Source organism: Hibiscus syriacus, unplaced genomic scaffold, assembly GCF_006381635.1.
Source record: "Hibiscus syriacus cultivar Baekdansim isolate YM2019G1 unplaced genomic scaffold, ASM638163v2 tig00005465_pilon, whole genome shotgun sequence".
Taxonomy (NCBI): Eukaryota; Viridiplantae; Streptophyta; class Magnoliopsida; order Malvales; family Malvaceae; genus Hibiscus; species Hibiscus syriacus.
The window spans coordinates 929591-943805 of record NW_024062059.1 but is presented as its reverse complement, the minus strand read 5'-3'; the positions used below and the strand labels follow the sequence as shown (position 1 = coordinate 943805).

At 36.7% G+C, this 14215-nt stretch overlaps 3 protein-coding genes and 1 pseudogene across 3 annotated transcripts; 3 read left to right on the top strand and 1 right to left on the bottom strand.

Annotated features, from left to right (window-relative positions):
* The first annotated feature begins 3053 nt into the window (after positions 1-3053).
* Positions 3054-5268, top strand: LOC120199790 (QWRF motif-containing protein 3-like). Its single transcript, XM_039200807.1, has 5 exons — positions 3054-4313; positions 4388-4507; positions 4599-4805; positions 4895-5002; positions 5126-5268. Exons 1-5 carry the CDS (start codon positions 3054-3056, stop codon positions 5198-5200), a joined length of 1770 nt encoding a protein of 589 aa, XP_039056738.1. The 3' UTR covers positions 5201-5268.
* A 311-nt stretch (positions 5269-5579) lies between these two features.
* On the top strand, positions 5580-6542 carry LOC120199788 (annotated as a pseudogene).
* LOC120199787 (beta-glucuronosyltransferase GlcAT14A-like) lies at positions 6531-8931 on the bottom strand. Its single transcript, XM_039200805.1, has 4 exons — positions 8224-8931; positions 7786-7861; positions 7578-7693; positions 6531-7126 (listed from the first exon to the last, which is right to left on the bottom strand). The coding sequence occupies exons 1-4, from the start codon at positions 8879-8881 to the stop codon at positions 6618-6620; spliced, it is 1359 nt and encodes a 452-aa protein (XP_039056736.1). The 5' UTR covers positions 8882-8931; the 3' UTR covers positions 6531-6617.
* Positions 8932-12461: 3530 nt separating this feature from the next.
* LOC120199789 (protein ULTRAPETALA 1-like) lies at positions 12462-14215 on the top strand. The gene is made up of 3 exons (XM_039200806.1): positions 12462-12710; positions 13305-13629; positions 13996-14215. Exons 1-3 carry the CDS (start codon positions 12500-12502, stop codon positions 14168-14170), a joined length of 711 nt encoding a protein of 236 aa, XP_039056737.1. The 5' UTR covers positions 12462-12499; the 3' UTR covers positions 14171-14215.

Sequence of the window (14215 nt, the reverse complement as noted above, 5' to 3'; positions counted from 1 at the left end):
ATGTATTATAATTATTGTTTTTTAAGGAAAACCAAGTCCCACCAGTAGTAACTTCAATATGGACTACTTCAACACCATCTCTTTATACACCAACAACCATTACAACCCTTTTTTCTACACTAACAACCTCCACACCCCTTGGTTTTACAGTAGCAGCTTCAACACCCCCTGATTCAATACCACAAGCACCACCACTGTCAACAGCAATTGATTTGCAAATAAGGTTCATGCCTACTTCAACTATTCAACCACCTACAACCTCTACACCTAGAAAGAAGAGAGTGACAGTAAATAGAAAATCCCTTCCCCCTAGACATCATGTTACACCACATGAACCCCAAGGGGCAGAATAATCATGCAAGGGATTGACATGTACACAAATGATGCAACAGAACTACAAATTTTAAATGTAAGTAATTCTAATTCTAAACAACTTTAATTGTAAACAACTTCTCATATTTGCTTTCATTTTAACAGTTAGGAAGATAAAGTCAAGTGTTCATTTCTCGACCTAACACAAGGTCATCTGTTGCAGCCACGATGCAAAGTTCAAGTGGTACAATAACAAAACCACCTTCAACATCTTCTCCGTCACCTTCAATGGAAACTTCCAACATTGATCTACAAGAAAGATTGCCAAAGCTTCCCATCAACAGGCCATATCTTCCCATCAAAAGGCCTCTCCCTAAACCAACCATTTAGAGACCTTAGAATGAAGTTTTTATTTCTTTTGTGTTTTGTGTTACATTGTCTTTAGTCACATGAAATTGTTTATTTGACTTTGTTTACTCATGTGAACTTTTGGGCAATTGACATTTCATTTTGTTTAGATATATGCAATTATTTTGTAATCTAATTATTATGGACAGTTTACTTCAATATATGAAAATTTTTCTTTTGCTCCTATTACTTTCCAACTATTTACATACTTATGCTAACATTCGATTATGTATCAATGCAACACAAACATATGCTAACATTTAATTTCCATATACAAAACATAACATTTCCATAACAACATATTAATACTTTTATCTTCTAACATAAAAATTGTCATACCAACATTACAACAACTACAATTTCCTTCAACTACACCACTATCCAAATACCAAATTATACATAACAACTACAATTTCCTTCAACTACACCAACATTTCAATTGTCAACACTTCCATCATTCATCTAAAGACCAAATTTCACCATGAAGTACACTATCCAAGAAGTAAAGAATGTTATCTTATAGAATAAAGCATTTGTCCTCCTCTTTGTACATTTCCTTCCATTATTGGTTTTCATTTTTCAAATTTCTATTTTCGGTCATCAACATTTCCAATTGAAATTTTAAGTCTTCATTAATACATTCATTATCTAACCACTGGAAAAAATTACACCGATTCTGTAGTATAAAAAATAAAATTATTAGGCTAATAAGTCAACAAACACTAAAAAATTATGACTGAATCAAAACTTACCTCTTTCGTTTAACAACACCCATAAAAAAATTTCCCTTTACTCCATTGTTTATTAGAAATCTAAATGAGAGCTTTCATTCCACAATGATATTCCATGACCCTTGAACCGTTACGAGGCCTTGAACTTTCACTTGACATCCTTCACTCGCTATATGTAGATTTCAATAACTAATTTAGGGTTCTTGACTTCAATTTTAGAAAAATGGTGAAGAAGGAATGGGAAGAGAGTGATGAGGAAGAGGGGAAAATTACTTAGGGTTAAAGGTAAAAAAAGATTTTTATCTCTTTTTTTAATTTTTTAATTTTTCAATTTCAATTAATTAATTAGTTATTATTTTAATTAGAAAATTCATTTTTTAATATTATACCCATGTCAGGTGGCATTTAACAGCCGAAATTAACGGCCTGTCATGGCCTGACCCAAACTGAGTTATAGAATGAAACGTTGGGCACCAGACTAGAACGAAAAAAAGTTAGAAACCAAACTAAAAAAACAGACATACGTTGGACACCTTTTTTACCTTTAAGCATTTATTAAATTATTTCACATTAACGTTCTAAATTATTTTTTAAAATATTTATTTTAACTTCAAAACATTTGAAATTTAATTATATTTTTTATTTTAATTTTTAATAAATTTTATTTTAATTATGTAATTTGAATTTTTGAAATTTATGTGTGGATTATATATATATATATATATATATATATATATATATATATATATATATATATATATATATATATATAGACTTTTAAATTTTAGAATTTTTTTATAATTCTTTTAAAAATAATATAATTTAAAGAAAAAAATTGTGATCCAGATAACCGTGACCCGAATTATATATATATTAACTTATTAAATTGTAAATTCATCCTCATTATCATTCTAAATTGGTCTATAAACTTTTGAACATTTCAATTTCATCTACAAACTATGACCCTCGTTCTAAATTAGTCCTTAAACTTTTGAACATTCTAGTAACTTCCCCCTAAATCATTCAAAAGTTTGGGGATAAAATTAGAATATTCAAAAGTTTAGGAATTATTATAGAATAAAGGTTATAGTTTGAGGATGGATTTAAAATGTTCAAAATTTTAGGGACTAGTTTAGAATGAGAGTAATAGTTGATGAATGAAATTAGAATTTTCAAAAGCTTAGAGACCAATTTAAAATAAGAGTCTTAGTTTGAGGACATATAGTACAAATAACTCTAATTAAAATGATAATTTGAGTACTTTACCCGTTTTAAAAGAGTTATTAAGCCAAATGGCACAGTTTCCAGATCGCCGGCACCAGCCCAAAACATCACACTGTTCCACTCTTGTCTGTTAGTTTGAGGTAAAATTTGTTCATTTTTTTCAAAAACTCCAACGGTGATGGTTAAATGAGATAATATAAGAATCCCTTGTCACTCGCCGGCAAAACTCTAAACATAATCTTAATATAATCTCAAATCACGTATCTGCTTTGCCGCCACTTTCGAATGTTTGTTTTTCTTCTCATCTTTTTCCATCTCGAGCACGCACACATCTATTCCCAGTTTTCTCCGTAATCAATCGGGGAAGTTTCCCAAACCATGAACAACGCCGGTGAGCCACCTGTGTCGGAGCAACCCGTCAAGCCCCGACGATCGAAATCCCGTGAGGTTGCCTCTCGGTTCCTTTCTTCGCCTTCTTCGACACCCACCCATGATTCCGGCCACCACTCTCCGAGCAAAGCTTTATCCCCTCTCCGCCGTAAGTCGACCTCCCTGGATACCAGAAAGCAGCACCGCAGCCTTGATGACCCTTCCGGTGGGTTACTTGGAGGCCTGTGGCCTTCTTCCACCGCCCCTACTAACACTTCTTCTTCTTCAAACTCGAAAAAGCTTGATACTTTGGCCGATTATCTTGGAAACGAGAGGCTAAAAGATTTCATCGAGCGGAAAAGCTACGAGAAAAGAACAGATCCCCAACCCTTTTCACTCACCAAGCAAACGAGTCATACTGAGTTCAGTAGGTTTATTGAGAATGACAAGGAAGTTAGTGCGAAAGAAAATCATAGGCCTTCCATGGGTGGATCCATGAGGTATACGATGAAACCGGGTTTTTCGAGAAAATCGTCATCATCGACGTCTTCCTCGACATCGTCTTCTTCTTCTCCGAATATTGTGCCCGGGAGATTTTCTGTTGACGAGAATGCTCTTTATAAAAAATCGTCATCGTCGTCTTCTTCTCAGTGGAAACCGGATTTTTTGACCGATAATTGTGTTGTTGATTCTGAAGGGGAGATTAGTGATCAATGTTCGGCATCGAAAATTGGTTCTCCAGCTTTAACCATAACTAATTCTTCGTCGAGTTCGAGAAAATATGGGATAGAGGTATCTTCCAAGTATTTGAAAGAGGAGGCAACGAGGAATAGATCGAGAGGAATTACTTGGGATTCAAGTAATCTCCATCCGGTTTCAGCTGATAGTTCTCCCAAGATGAATAAAAGGTTCGCCATTAAAAATGTCATACGGAGGACTAATTCACAAGGTGCTTCAACGTCGCAGTGGGCGTTGTCGCCAGGGCGGTGGGAGTCACCTACAGTGTCGGTTGAAAACAAGGCCAAACCGATGTCGTTTTCGAACTTGAAACCGCCTACTAGTCCTTCCAGGACCAAAGGTGTGGAGAAATTCTTGAATCTGGGATTAATGGGTCTGTTCAAGAGTAAGAAGTCATCAGCTCTGCAACCGGGTTCAGGTGATGTCGAAAGTGTCCATCATCTACGATTGATCCATAACGGCTTGATTCAATGGCGGTATGCAAACGCTAAAGCCGATGCCGCGAGTACTAGCATAAACAATCAAGTTCAGGTATGCATGCATGTCTGTATGTCTTGTTGTTACCACACATCAGTTAAAACTTAATTCTTTATTGATTTTTGCAGAACTCTCTGTTATATGGGTGGAATAGTGTTATGAAACTGCAACATTCAGTGCTACAGAAGAAATTAAAGCTTCAAAAGGAAAAGCTTGAGATCAAGCTGGACTTTATACTTCAATCTCAAGTCAGTGCCTAATAAAACAGCTTTAATCATACTTACAATAGAATGGTTATATAATTATGCTCTAAGTCGAATTCGTTAATCATATCTGCAGATGAAGGCATTGGAATCCTGGGCAGATATGGAAAGGCAACACTCATCAGCCATTTCCATGACTAAAGAATCTCTGCACGCTGTTGTTTGCAAAGTGCCTCTTGTGGAAGGAGCACAGGTCGACACACAATCAGCTTCGATGGCACTTCGACTTGCGTCCGATCTCGCTGCATCCATCAAGTCGATGCTGATTGCTTCCTCACCAGGGGTATGGAGATGTTTCACATTTTTATATATGCTAAACTAGTAATCCGCGTAGCTTTTTAAATGACCCTTACCCTGCAAATGGTGTTTCAGATAGAGAAGACCGTGTCGTTAGTTTCGGAATTAGCAGAGGTGGTTACACAGGAAAAGCTATTGCTACAGGAGTGCATCGAACTTTTCAGGATGATATCTATCCTAGAGGTAAAACTACTAGATCGATTAAGTCGAAAAATCATAACGCGTAACACCATCGTATAACCATATATATTTTGGTAGATTATATTTATGAGTATGATGATCATCATTTGATGTTAAATCTTGCAGATTCAGGAGAGGAGCTTAATGTGCTATATTATTGGACTCAATTCACAGCAAAGGCAGATACAAGAAGTAGCATGAGAAATATTTCCTTGACTTTTCATTCACAGACTTCTACAAATAGGGAGAAAATGAACAAATTTATATGGTTTAAAATAATTACCACATTAATTGTCCCTTTTTTATGTACAAATAACTTAAATTTGTCTTTTTTTTTCTTTATGTATTGTTGCTAGCCTGTTAATTGCAGAATATAATAACTATAATAACTACCCTATCCATGTTGATTCGGTTAGTCGCAAAAGCTGAAGTTTTAAATAATTTGTGCTCTACCAAAACGTATACCTTAGTGCGCCTCCATTGATGAAGGGCTTGCGTTTTAGTCACCGTTTTCTCCTTAGAACTTAGCTTATAGCAGGAACAGCAGATTCGGGGAGGAAAGTTCATCGAGGCCGAAGAAATGAATGATCTTATCTCTAGTTCATTCAAGAGATATTCAGATCTCAAGAAGCAGGTTCACTTGGATGACTGAGAGGCGGTGAACCTCGATGAGTTCTTCGGGGATGTAGACAATGTGAAGGGCGATATGAAAGTGGTTGAGCATGTGTTCAAGAGGTCGCAATAATCGAATGAAGAGACCAAGGCAGCTCACAGTGCTAAAGCTGTGAAGGATCTTCGAGCTCGAATGGATTTGGATGTCGAGCAGGTCTTAAAACGGGTCAAAGTCATAAAGGGAAAACTTGAAGCACTTGAAAAATCAAATGCAGCACATCAGAAACTTCCGGGCTGCGGTCCTGGATCATCGGCTTACCGAACTAGGACGTCTGTTGTTAGTGGCTGAGGCAGTAAACTAAAGGATATGATGGATGATTTTCAGGGTTTAAGAGCAAAAATGACAGCAGAATATAAAGAAACCGTAGAGAGAGGATACTTTACAGTAACTGGACAGAAAGCAGATGAAGAAATGATCGAAAAACTGATCGAAAGAAGAGAAAGTGAAACGCTCTTGCAACAGGCAATTCAAGAACAAGGGCGGGGGCAGATTCTGGATACAATTTCAGAGATACAAGAGAGGCACGATGCCATGCAGGAAATCGTAAAGGGGTTGATCGAGCTTCATCAACTATTCCTAGACACGGCGGTCCTAGTGGAGGCACAGGGCCACCAACTGAATGAAATCGAGAGCCATGTTGCTCGTGCCAGTTCGTTTGTCATGAAGGGGCCGAGCAGCTGGAGGTAGCTAAGGAATATCAGAAAAGCTCGAGGAAATGGGGTTGCGTTTCCATTGTTGTTGGTGTCGTTCTCGTTTTTATTATCTTGTTAACAATTTTCATCAAACATAATTAAGAACACAGAGAAAACAATGCTCATAGTTGGTAACTTCGATTTAAGTTTGTCATTTTTACAATTCTGTGAAAATTGATTCTTTATAGATATGTGATTAATAAAGTATGAATACAGTTATTTGCACTTGGAATTCTCCAACACTTCACAACTATCATGAACACTGCTTTTTCCGAAAATCTTCGGATAGCAGACCTTTTACCAGGTCTTGCAGCCTCTCGGCACCAGGGCCTGGTGCAAACACAGAATCATTGCCGCGTACGGAACATGGGTCAGCTCCACCCTCTGAACTCCCGATACACCAAGCTCCAGGAGCAAATCGGTCAGTACGGCCCAAAAGCTCTTTATCAATTTTATCCAACACTGGATCGTTCTTATGGAACTTCCGGGCAAAGGGAGCGTTGCTTTTCACCATTTTATCGAAGTCTTTCATTGACAAGGATTTTGGGTGTTGCTTTGGAGGAGTGTCCCAAGCAATGTAGTGGAGATCATGACTTATTGCAGTGCCACGAAACTCGTCGGTGTTGCAAATAACGGTATGGAAATAGCCTTCGGGAGAGGAAACGAAATTTGTATAGTACATAAGGATGGTCCGTGGGTGGTTATCCCACCCCCATATACAATACTCAACAAAAGTTCTGGTAAGCGCTACCCATGCAGAACCTGCAGATCAGGCAAAGCAAAGCAACAACTATACATTTTTTTCATTCATTCATAGAGACGAGGAAATCTCATACAACAGGCCACAAAGGCAAAAACGAAACTGATCTTAGAAGCCGGCATTCAGAATCCCCAAGAAACATAACTAGCGAGCTTATGGGAACCCTAAGACAATATTTGATTATTCAGAAGCTTCTAACACTAGAGAAGAATTCTGGGACATTGCAGGAAATTATGACTCTTACAAGTCTTTGTAGTTGTTATCCTTATTTGGCACACTAGTATGCTAATATTATATCAGTTCATGACTATAGGGCACCACTTGAGATTTCAAGATAACGCGGTTGACATAAATCAAAGTGGTGATGAGCAAGCAATCTACCTATGATTTGAGAAACTAATACAGAAATGATGTGCTCAAGATAAGGAAGAGGGAAGAAGGATAAAAACCAACCTGTATACAATTTGAAAGATGTAGGCAGGGATCGGCGTTGAGTGGTCCAAGCAATGTCAGACTTTTTAGACAAGTAAAGGCCTGGATCAACAATGATTGGTTTTCCTCTCGAGCTCCTGCAGAAGCACATAAATACACATGTAAAGCGGATGGCATTAAGGTATAAGGAAAGGGATATTTCAAGAGTATCATGCACACTAGGTCTTACAGCTTCCAACCAGCAATCTGTGTATGTTCAATGAAATTGAGATCTCTTGACAAGTTGGAGAAAACATGCAGCAAATCTGCACAATCAGAACACATATTAGCTGACCGTTTCAGAAAGCACTCCACAACAACAAATGCAAGCTATAACCATCCACTCTCTTTCAAATCCTTTTCACAATCTAGACCTTAAGCTCAAAAGGTCTCACAGAAGAATGAAAGAAGCTCGAGAAGGTAGCAAGCATGTAATTTTGTTCAAACGCTATAAAGAACTCGAGTAAGTCCAATAAAATTAGGTGGTAAACTGGTAGCAAGCAGAGTTCACAGTCAAATTAGAGTTAAAATTAATACTACAAAAATGGCATTGTTCTCTAAACCCTTTATACAATAATAACAAGGAACAACCTCAATAGCGAAAAGTTAAACAAGTCTTAGCACTAACCATCTTGAGTCACAAGGGGATAATCAGAGGCACTCAGGTTTAGAAACCAATCCCACTCCAAGCTCTCCTTCAAGAGTATTGCAATTGCTTGAAGGGTACAGGCAATCATGGTGGGACCTTTGTATGTTACCAAGTTCGATTGCGCCATCACGCGCACATTCTCGACTTCGCGAAAAGTCGGATCGATCTTTACCATATTACTCAATTCCAGCCTTTCGCGGGGAGGAGCCTCGAGATCCAAATGCAGAAAATACTGATTCCTGGGGTGATACACTGCCTGCAAGGTCCTCATCATCCTATGACTATCACCCTTCGTCCCCGAAATAAGATATGCAAGTCTAGGTGCTTCCATGTTTGCATATCCACTCGTGTTAAACGATTTCTCCAAATCCGATTCTACAAAATACCCACTAGAGTCCTCTGCTCTAGCAAAGGAAATACTGTCGAATGGCAACTGATCTCCACTGTAAGGAGCATTGTATTTGTACAACCAAAAAATGGCAGAGAAAAACAAAGTAATCGATACAAGTAAGCTTGCAAGAAATGGGATAATCCATTTTCTATCACTAAACACCCTTCCAGAATGAGAATTGACATTTTTTCTCACACTCGTCAATGGATTTTGTATCAACACAAGTTTCCTATAAAGCTTTCTCATTGTCGGTTAAAAAAAACCAAACTTTCCTAGCCTATAGATCAAGCTAAAGAACCCGATAAAGTTGATGAATCAATAAAAAAAAATCCCCCAATATTATTAGCAAATGGGACCAAAAAGATGCAGGGAGGACCGGAAAGAGTACCAAACCGCCTTGTTAATAGTATAGGGAACATTTATTCTGAAACCAAGTTCTCTTCGAAAACAAGGTTCCAAGCAAAAAGATCATTACTTTGACACTATCAATAGTGAAAACACGGGCTTGAACAACTGGGAAAAATAACAGAGCAAATAAATTCAGCAGGAAAACAGTGACCGACACAAACAATTGCAGGGGAAAATATGTATAAAGCAGTTAAATTTAGCAAGCAGTGAATAAAGCTCAGCTTTTTGATGCTATGTTGCCCCCAGATCTATTCATCAACCAAACCCAGAAAATAATGATATTTTACAAAGAGAGACATCTAAGTTATTGGATGCTTGAAATACAAGAGAGTTCAAAAGGAAGAGAGGTAGAAAAACGCTTACTTTGAAACGAAAATGACCCACAGAACTGACGGAAGGATATGGAAATAATAATTAATTAATTAAAAAATAAACTTAATGCGCGTGAATTGCAGTTCTCAACAACTATCGACCTACTCACCAAACAATAGTTTCTTTTCTAAATAGATGGTGAATATGAATAATAATTACGAAGACCCATTATTTAAAAAACTATTTAGTGAATTATGATAAAACTAGCTGTATAAGCATAGTTTGCTCTATAAATAAATAAGTTTTGGAAAAATATTCTCATAGAGATATAGTTTGAAATAGAAATTAATATTTTTTCAACACTAAAATCACTTTATAAGTTAAACATCTCTGATAAATTTGAGCACAACAAAATATAATAAAATCATATGATTTTATGTTAGGGGGACAAACTTAAACTTGGGGAGAATAAACTAAAATTCGAGGGGGCGAAAATAGATTTTTAATAGAAAATATATAAAAAAATCTAAAATATATAACAATATTAAATTTTCAGTTCCCCCTCGGCCCATCCCTGAGTGTTAGGATTATGTTACACAATGTAAAACTATTTTAGTTTTATGTTGATTTAGGATAATTTGATGAGTTAAAATAGACGGCTGAGACTGACTCGTTTTTTTCAGTGAATATCTTCTCATGTCTTATGGTTAATCTCATTCATATATTTTCTCTCATCCAACTGTCTTAAATTAATGTAAAACTAAAAGAGTTTTACATTGTGTAGCAATATATATATATAATATATATATATATATATATATATATATATATATATATATATATATATATATATATATATATATATATATATTATCATATGTCCTCCCATGGAGAACCACAATGAAATGCATGAATGAGAATATAGCATTCCAAGTTATGATCATATTGGTGACCTAAAAGATACCCACAATTTTGGGGTTTGGACTATCAGGCCTGAAATTATAGATTAAATGTGGTTTCAGACACAAATTGAGGTTGGAACAAATATTTATCAAAGTCTACTTTAGCAACCCATCATCAAATTGGGCACCATCGGGAGTCCTGTCCCTGCGATTTGAGTGGCTCCAACATTCGACCTTCCCATTGGACTCTTCGAAAAGGTTAGCTCAATGTAAGAGTAAGACACAGCAAAGCTCCGGTTGGTGGCCGCCAAATATTCGCCCAAGTACTTATGAAAATGTCAAACGAATATGGTGCTAGAGAGTTCGGGTATGAACCTATCAAAATGGTAGACCAACAACCATCCAACATAACCTTCGAGTGGTCCTAAGTTGTACGCCTCTCATTATATCATTACATATCATCATTTGATTAATTTTAATTACGACGTTTTATAAATTAAGTACCATGTTTAAAGAGGATGATATCGATGTCATAATCACGATGTTTTTGTGTGATGATGGGTCGTGATGAGTTTGCTCTTTTGACGTCGCGGGCGAACGCTGTAGCTGTGTCGACCACAACTAGGTAGTCCCCAAGCCGTTTTCCCATGTGCCGAAAGTGAGGGACAGGTTGTGCTAAAGCGTGGCGCCGATTTCGTATGGATCGGCTGCTCCAAAAGAACAAAATAAAAGTTAGCAATCATTGTAATCAGCAGCATGATCGATGTAATATGTTGATAACGTTACGTGATATGAACCTAATTTAAATTTGTTTTCATATGCATTATTTTCAGACACGTCAGTGAGTTTGACTCGGTAAAAAAACCCTTTTTTCCCATTATGCAATGGGCATGACGATTCAGTCAAAGTTAGTGGTTCAATGGATCCTTTAATCCCTCGTTTTTCCATAATTCACGTTTGACATTAATGGCATTTTCTGTAAAGTTTCTCTGTGACCAACCTAACATATTTTGTCATGAGATGGCATTACATTCATGAATTTGACGTAGAATTGACGCCCATGAACTGATTGAATGATGGATTGCATTTTGGTATTTGTCATATGGAGTAATTGTCTTTTATGCTCATTCTTAGCCTGTCATGTGGAATTTCTAATCTTAAACCTAAGTCCGAATCAAATTATCTTAAAAAATTATTGTTATTCCTAAAGATCATGAGTTCGAGCACCAGTAATTGTAGCATGGTGATTGAGCATTCATTGTCAAACGATTGTGAGTATTTAAAACATATACTACTTCATAATCATCTCATCTTAATAATAAAAAAACCTTAAATACAATTAAATAAAAATATTATACGAAAGACATTAGATATATTTAAAATTTTAATTAAAAATACAATTTTTAATAGAATTTAGAAACATGGTAAATGGCACTATTCTTCACTAAACTTTACTCTCTCTCTTATTTTAATCAACATACTTTCATTTTTTCTAATTAGCACACTGAACTTTACAGATTGAATCATTTTGCTCACTCAATCGTTAACTTTTAACGATGTTATGACATGGCACAAGTATCAAAACGACGTCGCTTTGAATCATATTCTTTCCCCACTTTTTGTAATTGAGTGAGTAAAATAAGAGAGAGACTAAAGTTCAGTGAGAAATGGTATAATTTACTCTTTATATTTTCAATTATTTTATATTAAATAATAATAAAAAATAACACTTCATCACAACGTTAGAAATTACATAGGAATAAACAAAATGATTCAATCTGTAAATTTTAGTGAGCTAATTAAAAATATTGAAAATACGGTAAATAAAATAAGATAAAGAATAAAGTCTAGTGAAAAACGGTATAATTTATCCTTTAGAACGAACAAAAATATTTTCCCATTAACCAAGGTGCGCTTGCCCCAAAGGTATCTTCTTTTTCGGTAATGTTAAGCGAGTAGCACAATTTTACTCTTACTCTCTCCTTCAACCCATGGTATTTGTTTCGTTTGCCAACTCATCGCTCTCTCTCTACAACTTATTCTCCACCAGTAAACCCCATAAAGGTGCCTGTTATTCCTAACCTTTTCATTTCTTTTTAGTCCTCTTATTCTTATAAATTCTCCTCCTCTCTTCAACGATATTCATATCATCCATTTTTCTCTTCTTGGAAGTTTCTGGGGTTATTTTTAAGAAACAGTGCGCTTTGAAGCGGCGGAATTTTTGTTATATAGAGAGAGAGAAATGGAGAATGTTGTAGAGAAAGAAAGTGGATCGATGATGTTCAGCGATGAGGAGTTGAGGGAGGTAAGTGGATTGAAGAAAGGAGGGGACTTTGTAGAAGTGACATGCGGGTGTACCAGCCATAGGTATGGCGATGCCGTTGGCAAGCTTAGGGTTTTCTCCAATGGTCGCCTTGAAATCGCATGCGAATGCACCCCTGGATGCAATGAAGGTTTCTCCTTTTTCTTCTTCCTTCGTTTCTTTCTTCCCTTTGATTCTTCTGGGAAATGGGTTTTGATTCTTGTGCGTGTTTAATGCCAAGTTTTGTAAACAAGTTTTGTTCAAACTACGGTGCATTTGACGTTGATGGCTGTCGCTTTCTCTCATTTAATCGAGTTTTTTTCTAATAGCTTGAGTCCTTTGGTTTTGGTTTTTGTCTTGCAGTTTGTTTATGTTGTTTTGTCACAGTGAACTGATTTTTTCCTTGGTTTGTACCACAACAAGATGTTCATGTTCATGCACATGTTGTTCTGTTCCAATATCATGCCATTGTAAATTATAACCGGTTCCAAGTATTGACTGCAAGTGTAAATGTTTGAGAAAAAAACATACCTTTAAGCTAACGAAAGTTTTAACTCAAATGCACGAGTCCAGCTTTTTCAGCATCAGTTAACTCAAACTGGCTGTAGCTGTATGTAGTGTACTGTGATCTCTGCCTTTACTGTTTAATAGAATTATAGAGCCATCCAATGTTCAGGCATTTTTACTTCCCTACCAAATGTTAAAGCCCTTTTCCTCTTGTGTGGATGCTGATTACAATGACCAGACAAGTTGAGTCCTGCTGCATTTGAGAAGCATTCCGGGAGAGAGACAGCTAGAAAGTGGAAAAATAATGTTTGGCTGATGGTTAATGGGGAGAAGGTTTCACTGTCAAAGACTGCATTTCTGAAATACTACAATCAAGCATCAAAAAGTGCCAACGGTTTCCATAAATCCCGTAATGGAAGAGTCTGTCATCGAGATGAGTTCGTTCGCTGCAGCGGGTGTAACAAGGAGAGAAGATTTCGATTGCGGACGAAAGAGGAATGCAGGATTCACCATGATGCTTTAGCAGATGTGAACTGGAAATGCTCTGATCTTCAATATGACAGGTGTGTCTCCCCATTGTTGATTATGTTCTTATATGATAAAACTGCATTTGTAGGCATAATGCATGTGGTAACAAAAACACTTCTTGATCTCTAATTGGATTTGTATATTGAACTATATGACTTCTCTAAATCCAAAAGATCATTCCATGACCCTTTTTTTTATTGATTCTCTATCATGAAAGCATTTCATGTGCTGTATAGCTCAATATAGGCTACCTAGGGAGGCATGAACATGGCATATCAATGTTGTATCTCACAACACATATGTTATATGTACCGGACTTGTACTCTCATCATGTGCTATATGTTATGGCAAGTTGGCAACATACACTCTGGCTTGTACTCAACTAAATTTTCACATTTCAGAATAACATGCGAAGTCGACGAGGAGCGAGCAAGTCGAAGGGTATACAGGGGCTGCCCCCGTTGTCCGACGTGCAAGGGGTGTACTTCCTGCGTGTGCTTTGGGTGTGAAACTTGCCGTTTCAGTGACTGCAATTGCCAAACCTGCATCGACTTCATTAGGAATGCCAAAGTTTGAGTCTTGAGCGGGTTCTTTTTTGGTTGCTCTGGTTGTTGTATTCAT

What these genes read in the sequence shown, in the direction of transcription:
- LOC120199790 (XM_039200807.1), top strand. Translation starts at nt 3,054, where the DNA reads ATGAACAACGCCGGTGAGCCACCTGTGTCGGAGCAACCCGTCAAGCCC. An exon ending in ACTTTATACTTCAATCTCAA is followed by an intron (nt 4,508 to 4,598) that starts GTCAGTGCCTAA and finishes TCATATCTGCAG; the next exon opens with ATGAAGGCATTGGAATCCTG. An exon ending in GGATGATATCTATCCTAGAG is followed by an intron (nt 5,003 to 5,125) that starts GTAAAACTACTA and finishes TAAATCTTGCAG; the next exon opens with ATTCAGGAGAGGAGCTTAAT.
- LOC120199787 (XM_039200805.1), bottom strand. Translation starts at nt 8,881, where the DNA reads ATGAGAAAGCTTTATAGGAAACTTGTGTTGATACAAAATCCATTGACG. An exon ending in CAGATTGCTGGTTGGAAGCT is followed by an intron (nt 7,694 to 7,785) that starts GTAAGACCTAGT and finishes GTGCTTCTGCAG; the next exon opens with GAGCTCGAGAGGAAAACCAA. An exon ending in ATCTTTCAAATTGTATACAG is followed by an intron (nt 7,127 to 7,577) that starts GTTGGTTTTTAT and finishes CCTGATCTGCAG; the next exon opens with GTTCTGCATGGGTAGCGCTT.
- LOC120199789 (XM_039200806.1), top strand. Translation starts at nt 12,500, where the DNA reads ATGGAGAATGTTGTAGAGAAAGAAAGTGGATCGATGATGTTCAGCGAT. An exon ending in CACCCCTGGATGCAATGAAG is followed by an intron (nt 12,711 to 13,304) that starts GTTTCTCCTTTT and finishes TACAATGACCAG; the next exon opens with ACAAGTTGAGTCCTGCTGCA. An exon ending in TCTGATCTTCAATATGACAG is followed by an intron (nt 13,630 to 13,995) that starts GTGTGTCTCCCC and finishes TTCACATTTCAG; the next exon opens with AATAACATGCGAAGTCGACG.